Source organism: Danio aesculapii, chromosome 4 (genome assembly GCF_903798145.1).
Source record: "Danio aesculapii chromosome 4, fDanAes4.1, whole genome shotgun sequence".
Taxonomy (NCBI): domain Eukaryota; kingdom Metazoa; phylum Chordata; class Actinopteri; order Cypriniformes; family Danionidae; genus Danio; species Danio aesculapii.
This window is the reverse complement of record NC_079438.1, coordinates 16,193,435-16,211,677: the sequence shown is the minus strand read 5'-3', so window position 1 is coordinate 16,211,677 and position 18,243 is coordinate 16,193,435. Positions and strand designations below refer to the sequence as shown.

Below are 18,243 nucleotides of genomic sequence, written 5' to 3'. Positions count from 1 at the left end.
TGCTCAAAATCTGCCAAATCTGCTTTAGCTGTGTGTTTATCTGAAAATAACAACGCCTTAGAAAGTTTATCAGCCAATCAAAATCAAGCATTATACAAACTCATAATGTCTTTTTTCTTTATTGAGTAGTTTGGGGACGTACAACTGTATGTTAATGAATGTTTTATTTAAATATTGATCTTCTATTTTCTTCAATCGTAGAATCTTGAGAGCAAAATGATCAGATTTCTGAAGAATGAACTGGAAAACTTTAAGAAACTATTACAAGATTAACAGACAAGAGTTTGTAAAGGACTTTAATGAGCACAGAAGCAGCTCTTGATCTGACACTCTTCTTCCAAAGAAAGATGAAGCAAGATAAAGCTGCTGATACTCCTGAGGGTAAGAGACTCATGGCCATCTGTCAGACTGACACTTTCAAATATAGCTGGAAAAGTCAAGACTAAAACTCTCTGCCTCTTTGCTTCTGTGTTTAGATGAGCTGCTCTTCATTAATCAGCTTAAATATAGCCTGAAGAAGAAATATCAAAGTGTGTTTGAAGGTGTTGCTCAGCAAGGAGACTCCACACTTCTGAATAACATCTACACAGATCTCTATATCACTCAGGGTGGGAGTGAACAGGTCAACACTGAAAATGAGATAAGACAGATTAAGGCTGCTTCCAGACGTCATCAATTACTAGAGATACAGGTTGAATGCAAACATTTGTTTGAAGCTCCTAAACAAGACGAGCAGATCAGAACTGTCCTGACAAAAGGAGTTGCTGCCATCGGGAAATCAGTCTCTGTGCAAAAGTTTGTTCTGGATTGGGCTGAAGGAAAAGAAAATCAAGACATCAGCTTCATATTTTCTCTTCCATTTAGAGAGATGAACTTAATGGAGAAGAAAAGACAAAGTTTAAAAGACCTCATAACTCAGTTTTTCCCAGAGACTAAAGGACTGAACCTTACAAGAAGCACACGATTCAAAGTCCTGTTCATCCTTGATGGATTGGATGAATGTCGTCTTCCTCTGAACTTTGCTGGTAATGAGACGTGTCGTGATGTATCTTCAGCAGTCTCTCTGGATGTTCTCCTGACGAACCTCATCAAGGGAAATCTGCTTCCTTCTGCACTCATCTGGATCACTAGCAGACCAGCAGCTGCCAGTAAGATTCCTGCTGACTGTATCGACCGGCTGACAGAGATACGAGGATTCAATGATGCCCAAAAGGAGGAGTACTTCAGAAAGAGACTCACAGATCAGAATCAGGCCAGAGAAATCATTGATCACATTAAACAGTCAAAGAGTCTCTTCATTATGTGCCACATCCCAGTCTTCTGCTGGATTTCAGCCACTGTTCTCCAGAATATTTTGAAGGAGAACAGAAATACTGAACTGAAACACAGGGCTAATGCTGAAACACTGCAGGAATCTCCCAAGACTCTGACACAGATGTACACACACTTTCTCCGCTTTCAGATTCAGCAGAGCAGAAGAAAGTATGATGGAGAAAACACACCAGATGTCTGCTGGGATCCAAACGTCATCCTTTCACTGGGGAAACTGGCCTTCCAGCAGCTGGAAAGAAACAATGTGATCTTCTATGAGAGCGATCTGAAAGACTGTGGCATTGACGTCTATAAGGCATCGGTGTACTCAGGCATGTGTACCCAGATCTTTAAGAAGGAGACAGGATTTGTTCTTCATACCATGCACTGCTTTCTTCACTTGAGCATTCAAGAGTTCATTGCAGCCCTTTACCAACATCTGTTTCTAGACAGAGACAAGACACAAGCAGAAAAAAGTAGACATGAGTCCATGATTGATTTGCTGAAGACTGCAGTAGACAAGGCTCTGGAAAGTGAGAATGGACATCTGGACCTTTACCTTCGCTTCCTTCTTGGTCTGTTACTCCAGTCCAATCGACAACTCTTACGAGGCCTGTTGACACAGCAGGATGACAGTGACCAAAGCAAAGAGGAAATAATTGCATACATCAAGCAGAAACTTGAAGGAAATCTGTCTCCAGAGAGATCCATCAATCTGTTCTACTGTCTGAATGAACTGAACGACCAAACTCTGCTGAAAGAGATTCAGTCTCACCTTAGTAGAGGAAGTCTATCATCTGCTCGCCTTTCACCTGCCCAGTGGTCTGCTCTGGTCTTTGTGTTGTTGACCTCAGAAGAGGAGCTGGAGGAGTTTGAGCTTCAGAAATTCCAGAGATCAGACGAGTGTCTCATCAGACTATCAGCAGTCATCAAATCCACCAAAAGAGCTCTGTAAGTCAAAGTGCTTCTTTCTTTCAAATGTAGAATTCCATCTATTAGCCCAATGACGAAACTAACAGCATGGTCGAAGGTTAAATGCATGTTAGCCTTTTCTAGTGCTTCTGAAAAGAATTTTGTTATTTATTAGAATTTATTTATATTTGTTTTTTAGCTTCGAATTTAATCTGACTCCAATTTTAAGTGATCGTAAACTTTAGCCTGTATTTCTATTTGTAAGAACGGATCACATTCATCATTTATGACTTAATTTAGAGTTTTGATTTATATCTGTTCCCATACTCTTCAGTTATATGTTCATTAGGGACCAAATGCCGCTCAGAGTTTCACGCCCCGGGTTTTGCATGTCTTCTCACGGACAGTATGTCGACACCACATGTAGGGTTAGCTAATACTTAGATAGTCTGGTTGCAAACTGCTCACATATCCTAAAATAGTAGTTGATTTAGCCACTTCCATACAACTTGCTAATTTCAGCGAGTAGATGATTAAAGATCTCCATGCTGTCATGCTAAAATGGCTCTGTACAGTCAAATGTGTCTTTAGAATCAAAAGTCTAATCATGTCAAATCATAAAGGTAGTGCAGACTCCACTAATCTACTGGATATAAAAGATTTCAGGAGAATTCAGAATGAATCAAAACTTAACATTTTATTTGTCAGGTAAAATTGTATTATGCCAATTACATAATAAAACAATCAGAAAGCCAATTCAGAGATGATACTGTGAAAATACAACATCCATTATTTAAGATAAATCAAAGAGTTAGAGATGTATACCTGACCAGAGAAGTAGGTAGTAACGAGTTACATTTACTTCATTACATTTACTTGAGTTAAATTCTTGGGTAACGTGTACTTTTAGAGTACATTTAAAAATGTGTGTATTTTTACTCTTACTCAAGTAAATTATTAGAGAAAAATCATTACTCTACACTACATTTGGCGGCGTTCCTCCGTTACTGATAATAAATATGATCCATATATCTTGTTTGCAAATATCACGGGGCGCCGCTGCATTGGAGAGGTTGTGTCACGAGAGGTTGCTATAGAGACGTGTCTCCCGCTTTTGCTTTGAGCGAGGGCTCCTGTTGGAATAATGGCTGAAGTCTAGGAAGACGTGTGAGTTTATACTGCTGTCCTGCCTTGTTGCAATCTGCGGCTCAGAGAAGGACGGTGACGCTGTCTGTGCAGTGAGTTTATCGGACCAGGTCACCTGGCCTCAAGTTCAGTCTTTGTTTTTACTCCAAGATATCAACAAGAATAGTTTCATAATGCGATGCATGCATCAAACTGACATCGCAACATATACATGAATGACAGCTCTGACCTGAAAAAAAAAAAACACGTAGTGGTAAGTGGCAAACTTATCCATGTTTTTAGACCTTATTAATGGTAACTATGGGATAACTAAAAAAACTGCTGTTTAATAGAATAACTGATTAGCCCTCATTAGTCATTGAACCATTAAATATATAACATTTAAACATAATTCTTTTTACTTACAATTGCTTTAACAAAAATATATTATCAACACATTTCTATAGTTTTGATATCTCATTTATAACTGGTTTCTTTTATCTTTGCCATGATGGCAGTACATAATATTTGACTAGATATTTTTCAAGACACTAGATATTTCTTCACTTTAGAATGATAAGGTTCTATCTGACATTTTTGTCAAAACTAAGTTATTGACATATTCTTCATGAATTACAGCATATTTACATTATAGGATTTTTTAAATATACGTTGTTTAAATGACACATACAATTCGCTGTATGGAATGCAAAAACTTTGAAGCTCAACATCTCAAAATCATTCAGAACGCAGATAGAACCCTATAATTCTTAGGTGACGATTTTTCAAATTACATTTAAAGGCTTAACCAGGTTATTTCAACAAGTTAGGGTAATAAATGGTTTGTTCTGTAGACAATCAAAATAAATATTGCTTAAGGAGGCTAATAATTTTGACATTAAAATGGTTTTAAAAACATAAAAATTTTTACTGTGGGGTGGGGGGGGGCATGGGTAGGGTCAAAGTGATAGAGCTTTTTCAGTAGCAGCTCCAAGACCATGGAACGATCTTCCAATCTCCATAAGAACTTCTCCAACTCTTGAGTCTTTTTAGAGGTAACTGAAACACGTATTTTCTTCAGCTTTTACTCGTGTTGTGAGTTTATGTACTTTGGTTCCTTCTATGTTTACATGTATTATGTGTGTTTTATGTACAGCACTTTGATACCCATTGTGGTTGGTTGAAAGTGCTCTAGAAATAAACTGAGTTGAGTTGATCAGGATAAACAGCTGGAGCACAGAGCTATAGTGGAGCTGGTAAAACCCTCCATGATGATGTGTGCACACCTTTCTGGAGGTTTCAAACACCTCTAGACTGCCTGGATGTCCTTAAAGGGGTGGTCTAGAGCAGCAGTTCCCAACAGGGGGGTCGCGGCCCACAAGGGGGCCTCAGAGAGTTTTGTGGGGGGTCACGTCATATTTTAAAAAAAATCTTAGCAGTGGACAGTTAGGAGAATGATCATGCTGCTTTAGTTCATTTTATCCCCTAGCTCAGTGGTCCTCAACCACCGGTCCGTGGATCAATTGGTACCGGGCCGCACAAGAAATCATTAATTATTTTCATTTTATTTATTATCTGAGCAAAATAAGTGCAAAATAAGTAAGAAACAGACGTCTATAAAAAGTTACTTTGCTAAGGGGAAAAGGCCAAGTGAAGGACCTGCGAACTGCCAAGGAATAGATCCGCAACCCACTTGTCAACAAATCAGGTGAATCCACCATGGCTGTGCAAGAAGATCAACTGATGGAGATTGCAAATGATGGCGGCCTTTTAGGGGGCGTTCGCATATCGCGTATTTCTAGAGTCTACACAAGTTTGTTGTTTCCAGTGGAGGTGCGCGACGTGATGCGCTCACACCAATGAACCCCAGCCCGCGAGCGCATTGCGAGTCACGTGACAAGAATTGATCGATCAGCTTCAGCTTATTTGGAATTTCGGTAAGACTAATTTATTCAGACAAACACAGAACACACAAACACTGCAGTGCAGTCCTTAGTACTTTTCTTCATAGATAAAACTTGTATCAGAGAGTGACAGCAATGTTTTGTCAAGTTTGTCATCCTCTGAGAAAACGGCTGATGCTTGCATAGCAACCCCCCACCCCCGCAGTAAAATTGTCAAGCATTGACCTCTCTACGGTGATAAAAAGGTTGAGGATCACTGCCCTAGCTGACCAAAAATGGACAAATTTGTAATCTGTCCTCCACAAAAAAGACAGTCTCACTGATTCGCCTCGCAGTAATCCTCACACTAATTGATAGAGCATAACAAATAACATGCAAGTAGTACATTGTAATAGACTATATTATTTTTTTCTCCATATAAACCAGTGTGAATACTGATATTTTTGTTATTGAATTTCAAATAGGGCCAATTTAAAGGCCAAAGGCTCACGTTTTTCGTTTTTATCCAGCACCTGTTTTACGCAGCGGATGCCCTTCCAGCTGCAACCCATCTCTGGGGAACATTAGGCTATAATTTGTGCATAAACATATCTAGATATAGTAATAAACATACCGTTTGTTTGAAAACAACATTTTTTGTCATCAATACTGCAAACTTATATGAGCGATTACATCATTAAATGTGAAGGGGGCCTTACAATATTCTTTGGGGAAAAAGGGGGTCTCAGGCAAAAAAAGGTTGGGAACCACTGGTCTAGAGTGTATTTTTAAGGCTTGGTTGTGTTGATAAGATGCAATACAATGTGTGCTCAAGCTTCACTTGTAGAAAATCAGCTTATTTTTTCATATTTTACTTTAATCATATATAGCTACTCCGCTAACATGAAGACAAATGTCATATTTCTTACTTCCTCTGAAAGGCCCACCCTCAAGAGGCTCTGATTAGTCTGCTAACATACTGTGCTGTGATTTGCGGATTGGCTCCACGTCACCAGGAAAAGTGTCACGGCTCTACAAGCATGCACTTTTGCGCTGTGTAAATACTATCAGTCAGAGTAGCTGTTAGCCGTATCGGTGTGAGCCTGAATCAGACAGAAAATGACACAGAGGACACAGCTGAACCTCACGCCTGCTCTCTAAAATATCATCTGACAAGTGTTTTTCACATATGTTCAGAATAAGCATGTGTGAGTAATATGAAACATTCTCATATCTTTGGCTAGTTTGTTATTTGAGATGCAGAATGCAGGGAAAGTGTCCCCATAGAGAGACACTGCAGCGCTGCTGAATATTGTGTGTGTATAGCTAAATTGTTAGCTGTGCCAAACAGCATTTTCCATTGTTTACATACTTGTTTACGCCCTGCTACAACATACCATAAGCGCTAAAAACTGTGTTTGATGTACTAGAAAACATTGAAACTGCTGTACTAAACACAACTGAAATGGTGGACATGGCTGGAAATGGCTGAGGAGCTGCAGGCAAGATTATAGGGCAGGCAGTCCTTATCACTGACATGGAGGAATCTTTAGAAACAAAAACACATGTTTCCTCCAAACAGCAAACAACAAAGAAATATATAAAATAAATAAATATATTCAGTTACATATGCATCTGTTTCACTTTATTTTGTAAAGTGCTTTGTGATGCAACTTGTAAAGATGCTACAGAAAATTATTGTTATTATTTTGTTTGTTAAATAATAATAAATAAAACAATTCTTGTCTTGCAGTGTTAGGTGTTTAATGAAGAGTTGGGCTATTGGAACATTTGAAGGAAGCCATTTAATTGTGTTTTATGGACATAAATATTATTTAAAGCTAAAATCACCAGATGTGCTCACTAGTTACACCAGTCACTACAGTCATATGTGCTTCAGACTATTAAACACACCAGATGAACACATGCTTATTGTTTTTGTCCTCTACACAGGCTACAGTGTGGTAATCTCACTGTTCGGTGCTGTGAAAGTTTGTCTTCAGTTCTACAATCCTCAAACTGTGTCCTGAGAGAGCTGGACCTGAATAACAATGACCTGCAGGATTCAGGAGTGAAGCTTCTCTCTGATGGACTGAAGAGTCAACACTGTAAACTGGAGACACTGAGGTAAATGATTCTCCACTCAACAATAACTACAGTCAGACAGTTTCATATTAGGGCTTTTCATGCTTGTACATGTTAACCCTGGGTGATACTAAACCCCAGATAACAGGAATTATGGTTGATCAGTAATTGTGTGTTACAATGTTTCACACTGCTCATACTATACCTATAGTTAACCCTCAGGGGTCTAAGGTGATTTTGGGGCCCCTGAGATGTTTTGACATGCCCTGACATTTGTGCAAACTATGCTACAATAATATGTGAGAAATATTGATGTACATTATTGTGTTTTTTTTTAGAACAAAAATATGCGTGGTTAGTATGTTTTAGAGAATTTTTTTTGCTGATTTAAGGTCCAAAGAACCACACTGAATGTGCCTGAATAATACTTTAGAATATTTACTTCACAATTAAGTGGAAATTATTCTGTTCTCTCATTTAAAGAAAACATTACAATGATTTACATTTTGTTACGTTTGTTTTGGCTCCTCTCAGCTCTATGCGTGAGTGACAATGGTCATGAATAATTCACACTTGAAGAGACAACAGACACTCCCCCACTCACCCATCAAGGGCAGTGTACAGCATGTTCATCTGCAACAGCTAGCCCAAACTAAATGCTTGTTGTATTGCTTGCTGTATGACCATGTAAACACTCTGGGTGAACAATATACAGTGCACAAATCTCGCTTTTAAATTCATATTTTTAATAAGAAGTAGTTTGTACTTATATATTAGATTAGCCAAATCTGGAGCTTATCTAACAAAATAACTTATGATAACGCTCCAAAACTAGTACTAGTATTTATGTTATTGAAAAATGTTAAATACAAATTTAAAAAAAAGGTAAAATCAAGAGAAGCAAAACAATGGAACAATTTTGTTTAAATTTTGTAGGTTTTTTTTGCAATATTTAGCTTGAATTTAAATATATTATTTTTCTATTTCTGAATATGTTTGGTGACTAAAATATTATTTTCATAAATATTTCTGTTTAATAAATCTGTTTTGTTTAAATGCACCAAAATACACTGCCTATATTGACTGAGAAATGGAGGAAAGTATTGATTTTCAAAACGGGCTGTACTCCATTATGCTGAGTACTGTATTTGCACTTATATAGCGTTAAGATATATGTTTAAAATGGTATAAAACGTGTCGCAAAACTATCTTGTGCATTAATTCAGCATTTAATAATCATTTCTGAACAAAATGACAAAAGCTTTAAACACAAGAATAAATAATACTTTAAACATGAAAAACAATTCCTTTAAATCTAAATCATATTTGAAGACCTTTTATAGAGATTTCCCCAAATAGTTGCAGTCTTAGTTCACTTATAGAAAACTTCACCAGGTTGTGACTATGTCTGTGGGTGTCAACATTTAAAATCACTTTCCGTGTGAAAGTGAACCGCAGCAAGAACAAAAATAAACATTGTAACAGTTTTAATCCCTGTTTCAGAACAAAACAGTCAATCTACAAGTGTGAAAGCAGCACATTAAACGTTAAAGTGAAGCTGTTTTGTGTCCTGGTGAAGTTTTGACCTGTTCTGATATGTGCAATTTCAGTTTCTTGAAAACAGAAAAATCACATCACAAAGTTTCTGAAAATAATCCTGATTACTCGTTCATCTAAAACAAGATATTGTAAATATTGAATATTGATGTGTTTCTCACCTTACAGAATAAAAGTCCCCTAATGGTCCATCAGTGTGGATGTGACTGTCAGTCAGGTGATAAATACATGAAAACAGTGGGTTAGTGTTTGTTTGAGCTCATTTTGTTTTAGTTCACAACAGAATCAAATCTAAATTATGAAATCTATTGTGTTTTCTGCATGACTTCAAGATGATCTTCTGAGGTCAAGTGTGTCTTATTCCTCACAGCAGACTTTACAGCTAGATTTGATGTATTATGAACAATGTCTTTGCTCTGTACAGTTATAAAGATGATTTTGAGTCCTTGTTGAGTGTGTGAGTGTGTTTGTGATCTCAGGGCTTGATCAATAAGGAGAGGTGATCAGGATGTGTGTGTTCATCACTGCTGTTGACATGAGTAGAAACAGCAGTCAGCATCTTCACAACACAAAGAGATGTGTGTGATTGTCCAACTGTGTGATGTGAACTCTTGCTGTATTTGTAGATTGTCTGGCTGTATGGTGACAGAGGAAGGCTGTGGTTTTCTGTCTTCAGCTCTGACTTCAAACCCCTCACACCTGAGAGAGCTGGATCTGAGCTACAATCATCCAGGAGATTCAGGAGTCAAGCTGCTCTCTGAAAAACTGGAGGATCCAAACTACACACTGGACAAACTCAAGTATGTGGAGCATCACTGGCCTTGTGCTTTTCCACTGAATGGCTTTAAAAAGACACTAGAAAGCTCTTTTCTGATCCTCAGTTTTCTGTGAGAGTTAGAACATTTTCTGTGAGGACAGATAGAACATTTACATTTAGTCATTTAGCAGACGCTTTTATCCAAAGCGACTTACAAATGAGGACAAGGAAGCAATTTACACAACTATAAGAGCAGCAGTGAACAAGTGCTATAGACAAGTTTCAGGTGTGTAAAGTCTAAGAAGCAAAGCATTAGAAATTGTTTTTTTTTTTTTTTGAGAGAGAGAGAGAGAGAGAGAGAACAGTTAGTGGTATAGCCAGAGAGGCAGTTGCAGATTAGGAAGGAAAGTGGAGACTAAACAGTTGAGTTTAGTCGTTTCTTGAAGACAGCAAGTGACTCTGCTGTTCTGATGTAGTTAGGGAGTTCATTCCACCAACTGGGCAGATTGAATGCGAGAGTTCGGGAAAGTGATTTCTTCCCTCTTAGGGATGGAACCACGAGGCGATGTTCATTCACAGAACGCAAGTTTCTGGAGGGCACATAAATCTGCAGAAGTGAGAGCAGATAAGAAGGAGCAAAGCCAGAGGTCGCTTTGTAAGCAAACATCAGAGCTTTGAATTTGATGCGAGCAGCAACTGGCAGCCAGTGCAAACGGGTGAGTAGCGGAGTGACATGTGCTCTTTTGGGTTCATCAAAGACCACTCGTGCTGCTGCGTTCTGAAGCAGCTGAAGAGGTTTGATAGAATTAGCTGGAAGTCCAGCTAGTAGAGAGTTGCAATAATCCAGTTTGGAGAGAACAAGAGCTTGAACAATAAGTTGAGCTGCATGTTCAGATATGAAGGGTCGGACCTTTCTGATGTTATAGAGTGCGAATCTGCAAAATCGAGCAGTTCTAGAATTGTGGTCAGAGAAGTTTAGTTGGTCATCAATCGTTACTCCAAGGCTTTTTACCATTTTGGATGCAGTAATGGTTGCCCCATCCATCTGGATTGAAAAGTTATGGTGAAGAGTCGGGTTGGCAGAAACTTCAAGCATTTCCGTTTTTGTGAGGTTAAGCTGAAGATGATGATCTTTCATCTAGTGTGAAATGTCTGACAGGCAGGCTGAGATGCGAGCTGGAACCGAGGGATCATCAGGGTGAAAAGAAAGGTATAGCTGGTATATCATCAGCATAGCAGTGGTAAGAAAATCCATGTTTCTGGATGACTGGTCCTAAAGATGTCGTGTAGATGGAGAAGAGAAGTGGCCCAAGAACAGAGCCCTGAGGTACCCCAGTGTTTAGATCCTGTAGGTTGGACACCTCTCCCCTCCACGACACCCTGAATGACCTGTCCGAGAGGTAAGATCTGAACCATTGAATAACAGTGCCTGCAATGCACAGTGACGTCAAAAGCAGCTGATAAATCCAGCAAGATGAGGACAGATGATTTAGAGTCTGCTTTAGCCAGTCTGAGATCCTCCATGACCGAGACCAGGGCAGTCTCAGTTGAGTGGCCTTTCTTAAAGCCAGATTGCTTGTTCTCCATGAGGTTGTTTTGAGTAAGAAAGTCCAGGACTTGATTGAACACTACTTTCTCCAAAATCTTGGCCATGAATGGAAGCAAGGATACCGGTCGGTAGTTTTCAAATAGCGTTTGATCCAGGTTGGGTTTCTTTAGCAGTGGGGTTACCCTAGCCTGCTTAAATGAAGTAGGGAATAAACCAGAGTCAAGAGATGTGTTAATTATATGAGTCAGTGTTGGTATGACTGCAGGAGAAATGGCTTGCAAGAGATGAGAAGGAATGGGATCAAGCGGACAGGTGGTTGCATGGCTAGATAGCACGAGATTGTACACCTCAGACTCAGAGAGCTGGGAAAAAGAGGTGAGTGTGTGTGGTGTTGGTGGTGTATCTTGCGTGTTTGTTGTAGGTGCCACAAATTGAGCAGTTCTAGAAATGTCATCAGTAGTGAGCGTGGAGGATGCGGGTGGAGGAGGAGGATAGAGGAGGGAGGAAAATGTTTTAAAAAGTAAGCGAGGATTGGTGGCACTGTTGACTTTCTGACGAAAGTATGTCTGCTTTGCAGAAGTAACCTCAGCCGAGAAGGAGGACAGAAGAGTTTAGTATGTTATGAGCTGTTCAGAATTTTTAGTTTTTCGCCAAATTGTCTCAGCAGCCCGAAGTTTTGAGCGATGCTCACGGAGAACATCAGAGAGCCAGGGTGCAGGAGGACTGGCACGGGCTGGCCTGGATGTAAGAGGACATAGTCTGTCTAGACATGATGCTAGCATGGAGCAAAGTGTATCAGTGGCACTGTTCGTATCAAGTGCAGAGTTTGCAAGATGGAGGAAGAGAGTCTGAAACAATGGTGGATAGTCTATTGGGTAAGAGAGAGCGTAGGTTTCTGCGAAAGGCAACTAGAGTTGGAGTGTGTGGCGGCTCAGGAGTAATGTGGATTTTGAGAGACAGAAGGAAATGATCCGATGTTTGTAGTGGAGTTACTAGTGTTTGATCAGCGAAGCAATGTCGAGTGTAAATAAGGTCTAGTTGATTACCTGATTTGTGAGTAGCAGAAGTAGGTGCTCTTTTGAGGTCAAAGAGGCAAGCAGAGTCTGGAAGTCAGCAGCTTGAGGTCTTTCAATGTGAATGTTGAAGTGACCTAGCACCAACAAGGCAGTGTCCATGTTAATCTCAATCAGAAGATACAGCTTGTAGAGTATTCCAGTCATGTCTATGAAGAGCAAATCATTGAGTGTGAAATGAATCTCCTCTGTATATGTTGGAGTGTTTTGGCTCAGTTGTGACATTAAGCGAGACACATTGTACAGTTTCAGCATTTGAGCTCAGCAGAGAAACTTCTTCCTCCATTTGTGCTGAAGAATCCTCCAATATCAGGTCAGGAATAGGGTTAGAGATTGAACATGGATTCAGATTCTGGAATCAGACACTTGGATTAATGTTCAGACTCTTGTTCTAAAATCAACATCTGGATTCCTCTTCTCTGTGCACACATGTGTATTTTTCACTTGCTAATTTGTCAGGAACTGGCGAGCAGCTTTAATAATCTGAACATAGTTTAGAGATGGACTGCAACATGTGCTCAAAGGCTGCATGTGCTGAAGAACGATGGCAAAGCTAAGTGTGATCACTGTAATAAATGAATGTTCCAGCAGGGTGTCTCCATCAACATGAGCAGTATCTGCGCTCGCTTCACCAACATCAGATTAAAAGAACGCACTGTGTTAGATTCATTGTGCATCCCGGGTGAAACCAACAAGTGTTGTGTGTTTTAGCTGAAGACTTTGAAGCGTGTAGCTGAGCAGCTCAGTGCTAGCTTTAGCTTATTAGCTGAGGGGGAAACTAAACAGCTCATTCTCTCCATCTGTGTGTGTTTACAGTCTGGATCATGGAGGAGACACGAGGATTACAGCAGGACCACGCAAATGTAGGACTACACACACACACACACACACAGCTGTGGTTATTAATGTTTGTGTTCTTGTGTTCAGATGTCTGTTTCCTCACACTGGATCCAAACACATTATACACTGGTCTCATTCTGTCTGAAGAGAACAGAGAGGTGAAGAGTGTGGAAGAGAATCAGTCGTATCCTGATCATCCAGACAGATTTGATTATTATCGTCAGGTGTTGTGCAGAGAGAGTGTGTGTGGACGCTGTTACTGGGAGATTGACTGGAGTGGAGATGTTGGTGTGTGTATATCAGTGTCATATAAGAGCATCTGCAGGAAGGGACGAGGTGCTGAGTGTTGGTTTGGATATAATGCTCAGTCCTGGAGTTTGATCTGCTCTTCCTCCAGTTTCTCATTCTCACACAATCACACAGAGACTCATCTCCCAGTAGAGCCGCTCAGCAGGAGAATAGGAGTGTTTGTGGATCACAGTGCAGGAACTCTGATCTTCTACAACATCTATAGAGACACAATGAGCCTCATCCACTCAGTCCAGACCACATTCACTGAGCCGCTCTGGCCTGGGTTTTGGGTTGGTTCTGGATCATTAGTGAAACTGTGCTGAAGACTGAGGAGATATTTACCCAGAATCCTCTGCAGGATCAGTCAGCAGCAGTGAGATGGTGTGTGTGTGTCTATGTGTGAGTAAAAAAAGAGATCTGTTTGTGTGTGTGTGTGTGTGTGTATATTGCTGTGTGTACATGTGTGTGTGTGAGTGTCTGTGTTTGTGCATGTGTAAGAGAGTCTGTATTTGTGTGTGTGTGTGAGTGTCTGTGTGTGCATGTGTTCACTGCTCTGTGTTTGTGTGTGTGTGTGCGTGCACGTGTGTGAGAGAGTCTGTGTGTGTGTTTGTGTGTGTGGTTTGGGGGGGGTTCATTCTATGAAACGGGTGCCATTTGTGTCCGTAACATTTGATGAGCTGCATGAAGCACAAAAATGTCCTAAAATGTGTTTACAAAGATTAAAGTGATGAATTTAAGGGTTCTTGCTAGCATGATATATTAAAAAGTATCACTATTAAAGAGAAATATATATTTTTTTTACACTTTTTCATGATTACATAACACATTTCACATGTTTGTGCCGACTAACATTGCATAGCACCTAAAATATCATCAGGGTTCGTACGGGTGCTGGAAATCCTGGAAAATGCTTGATTTTTAATATAGTGTTTTCAAGATTAGAAAAAGTGCTTGGATTTTGGACAAAGTGCTTGAACCTGCTTGAAATTGAAATTGCAATACTTGAAATTACGACCGTTTTGGTCACATATGTGCCCGAAATTTCATCTATCTGAGCTTCACGCAGAATGCCTATTTGCACTTAAAAACAGCAAACTCAGCACTCTGGAACCGTTTTAAACAGTCGTCATGTCAACTTACTGCAGTAAACAAATCCCACAACGCCCGCCCCACTGCTCTTCTGATTGGCCCACTGCTTGCAATGAATGCGAATTGATTGGTTAATATAAGCTGTCAATCAGTTCAGATGAGGTCTGGATCCAGTTATTGGTTACCCCCAACACTGTATCCCATTGGTGTCAAATTCAGTTGCTGGAGTTCCCACCCTACTTCAACACACAAGTGCTCTATGCACTGCATGTGTTGTTCATTCATTTAATAAAAGGTTTTCATATCTGCTGATTTGTTTAATTGTGTTAGACATTTTCTGTTGTATATTTGTTTGCTGCCAAAACAATAAAATACATTTGTTTAAAGATTTGATATGCTTTCTAGTTTTAATAACAGATAAGAATACTGATTAATTTTAGTAAAACTAAACTATATATGATATGCCACTGATGTGTATGCAGTAGCTGTTATGCTGTGAGTATAGAACTACAGTACAGTAACTAAGCAGTTTTCAGTTAGAACCGTTTTGTTCTTCAATGCTCTGTAAAGTGTCATATTGCATTCCTGGAAATGGCACACCTCCGGTTTAACTCCATCACATAATGCTGTAGCGAAGGAGAAAGCAAAAAAATCCACAAGTGCTGTATGACTGCTGCATTGAACATCGGGCTTTCTGATAACGAACTGGGTAAATGTGGGCAGATAAGCCAGGATAACTTTTGTTCTGTTTGCTTGAAGATATTTGTGTCCAGGCTATCATAGATGTAAATCTCGTTGGATCCACAGAAAAGACTGCCGTTATCCAGTGGTTGTCGTTTCCGTTCATTATTTGTACAAATGGTGTCTGTGACATCACACCCCCACAATGAACACTTTGTTAGTGCAAACTGGACTGAAACCCATGTATGTGAGGAAACTTCTGAGCAATATAAAAGGAAGCTGCATCCACTTCATCACTGCTGAGCCAAGTGTATGGGTGAAGAATGCTAAACAATTGTTCTTGTTTCCGCTGTACCTCTTTCACCAATTTCTTGGCTTTAATTACCTCCTTTGGTGAATAATGTCCCCTAATTGGTCCACGGGACTTTTGTCTTTGTGGTCTTTTTCGTTTTTGCCCTTTCTATGAAATAAACATCACAAATAGGCATGCATTTTATTATTTATTGCACCTCAGTTGTCATCTCCAACTCCTATTCACCTCTGAAAATTAAGTCTTCCCTTTTTATTTTAGAAATGTGTGATTACTGTTTTACAGCAGTAAATGAGATCTATCAAGTTAGATTTGGATAAATCTATGTTTAGCAGTTTGTTATTTAAGGAAGTACACAATAAAGTACATTAAAATATTTTATTTTGGTATGTTCTAACTTCATTTTTGTATCTAAAAGAAGTATACATATTAAGTTAATTGTTAGCACACATACTTGTCTGTCTCGTATTTGCACATAAAATTAATAGATAGTTTTAGCTTCAAAGCATCTTTGTCTTGACTTCCTGTCTCCGGGTCCTGTGCTGCCACTGATGTTGTCTGCTTTTGTGTAGGAGTGCTGATTATCTTTGGGGCAGTGGACATCTACATTTTACAAAGAGAATAGAAATTACTTTTTTTTATATTTGAGGAATGCTGAACTGGTTACATAATGCATCCAATAAACTGGTTAAATCAGCTTGTTCCATCAAATCTCTGTCCATACTATCTCACAATCTTCTGAAATTGACATTATTACTGTGTAGCTGCTTTGACAAATTAATGGATTGAGAAGGTTAACCATTACCTGAAAATCATCTTTGTCTTTGCTCCCAGCTTTATTGTCCGATTGTGTCCGTTTCTGAAGGGGACAGTTGTTTGTCTTTGAGGCTGTATATGCCTGCATTTTACAAAAAAAGATATTAGAAATTACAAATATCTTTAATGAATGCTGAACTGGTTTGTATTTAAATGTGCTTCATGCTACCATTGTTTTTGAAATTAAATGGCTTGACGATGGAGGTCACGCAGACCCCTCCTCTATTTTGCTCGCGCTGCCTCCACTTCTCCTTCAGGATACGGTGTTCCTATATTAAATAATAATTTGTGTAAAAGTGCCTATTTTCTAATATTTGTATAATTGTTATAGAATTCCAGCGAAGTTGAAGACAATATTCCCATTATTTACACAAAATATTTATGATGGTGTGGTTTCACAATAAAAAAGTTACACACTAACATATTTTGAAGCATAACACTTAACATGTTTACATGTTTCAATACAATATAAAGTAGACTGTTTTACCTTTCTTTTTTGTGATGCGTTGAGCATCACTATATTCCCTCAGAAGTGCAGTGTGTGTGTTTTTGTTGGTCATAATAAAGTCATCAAGTCTGGTCAGTCATATTCCTTTGAAATGTATTTTCTTCAAGTCTGTAGTAACTTACAAACACAAGGGGGAGACAACCAACCATAAATATAATCTACAAAATCCCACTGACTCTTTTCCATAATTCCTTGTGTCTTGTATTCCTGTGTGCAGTGGCAGAGCTAGAATTTTTTCACAGTTGGTGGCCAGGAGGTTGCCATGCACACACACAAACAAAATGAAAGTGTTTAGTAAACCCAAATCAATTTCATTACAAACATATAATTCAACTGCTGTGGGATCCAATGAAAGGTGTAGGGTATGTTTGAACCTGATCTGCCTGTTTGTGCTTCTTTATAAATAAGTCTGATATCTCGCCCTTTCTTTTCATGTTTAATTGACCCTGTGTAAAAATATTACAATCTGGTTACATCTGATCCAGTTAGAGACACATTTATCTTAACTAAAAATATCCATTATCATACCTGCACATTAACATCAGCAACCGATCTAAAAAACATTTTTCTGAAGACAGTATATGAGCTGGCTATTCCATTTCAGATGAATTTAACTCACAAACAGCTAGCCTAACATTACTCCCCCATATTAGCAAAATTAAATATAATAACTTGCATACATGCAGGGCTAGACTGGGAAAAAAACGGTCCTGGTATACTTGACCAGAGCGCCCCACTACATGCAATCAAAATGCTACACATCTGTGCACATCCTTGAATATGTTTAGCAACTCCTATTCTATAAAAGCACAGGAGCCATATTTAAAAAAAAAATTTTTTATTATTATATTAAAATTATAATCCATATAGTTATTCGCTGCACAGGTATGATGTTCCATTCACTTTTTTTTTTATTCTAACTTCTGAAATCTGAAAATATAAGCTTTCACTTGTAATACTGGAAAATAAAAATTATAACCACTGATATATACAATATTTTTAAATCACTCTCACGACCCCTTGAAATTATTCCGCAACCCCTAATAATTAGCCACTAATAAAAAAGTTACGAATTGCCGTGAGATTATGTTGGTACTTCTACTTGAGTAAAGGAGGCGTGTACATTAGAGATAGAAAATGCTTCAAAAGTTACCTGTTAAGACATTAACTTTGTGCACTGGAAGTGCTCCTTACTAGCCTCTGTATTGGGTGTATTTTCTCTTTTCAGACACTGAGTGACTGCCCATTTTCACTCCCCCTCCCAAAGTGACGTAATCGATGACCTATTAGGAAACAACAGATGTAAAGAACAGAAAAACTGTATACAGGGTGATTAAAAAGGAATCCCACAACGTTAAAAATCGAGAACTCAGCTAAGCTCTTTCTGTCGTCGATTTAAGGAAGCTCTGAAGTTTCATTTGTTTACTTATTTGGTCACTAGTATCGCTGTTGCCAT

General features: G+C 38.9%; 1 protein-coding gene and 1 long non-coding RNA gene across 2 annotated transcripts; one reads left to right on the top strand and one right to left on the bottom strand.

The window, feature by feature from the left end:
- The first annotated feature begins 201 nt into the window (after positions 1-201).
- On the top strand, positions 202-14,858 carry LOC130222224 (NACHT, LRR and PYD domains-containing protein 3-like). Its single transcript, XM_056454858.1, is given in 8 exon segments — positions 202-269; positions 271-303; positions 305-381; positions 477-2,262; positions 7,185-7,358; positions 9,500-9,673; positions 13,069-13,115; positions 13,180-14,858. Coding segments are annotated over 8 exon segments (2,871 nt in total). The 5' UTR covers positions 202-216; the 3' UTR covers positions 13,707-14,858.
- A 1,057-nt stretch (positions 14,859-15,915) lies between these two features.
- On the bottom strand, positions 15,916-18,059 carry LOC130222278 (uncharacterized). Its single transcript, XR_008836411.1, has 5 exons — positions 17,941-18,059; positions 16,767-16,904; positions 16,449-16,548; positions 16,269-16,361; positions 15,916-16,066 (listed from the first exon to the last, which is right to left on the bottom strand). It is a non-coding gene; the product is annotated as an uncharacterized LOC130222278 (long non-coding RNA).
- Between the last annotated feature and the right edge of the window lie 184 nt (positions 18,060-18,243).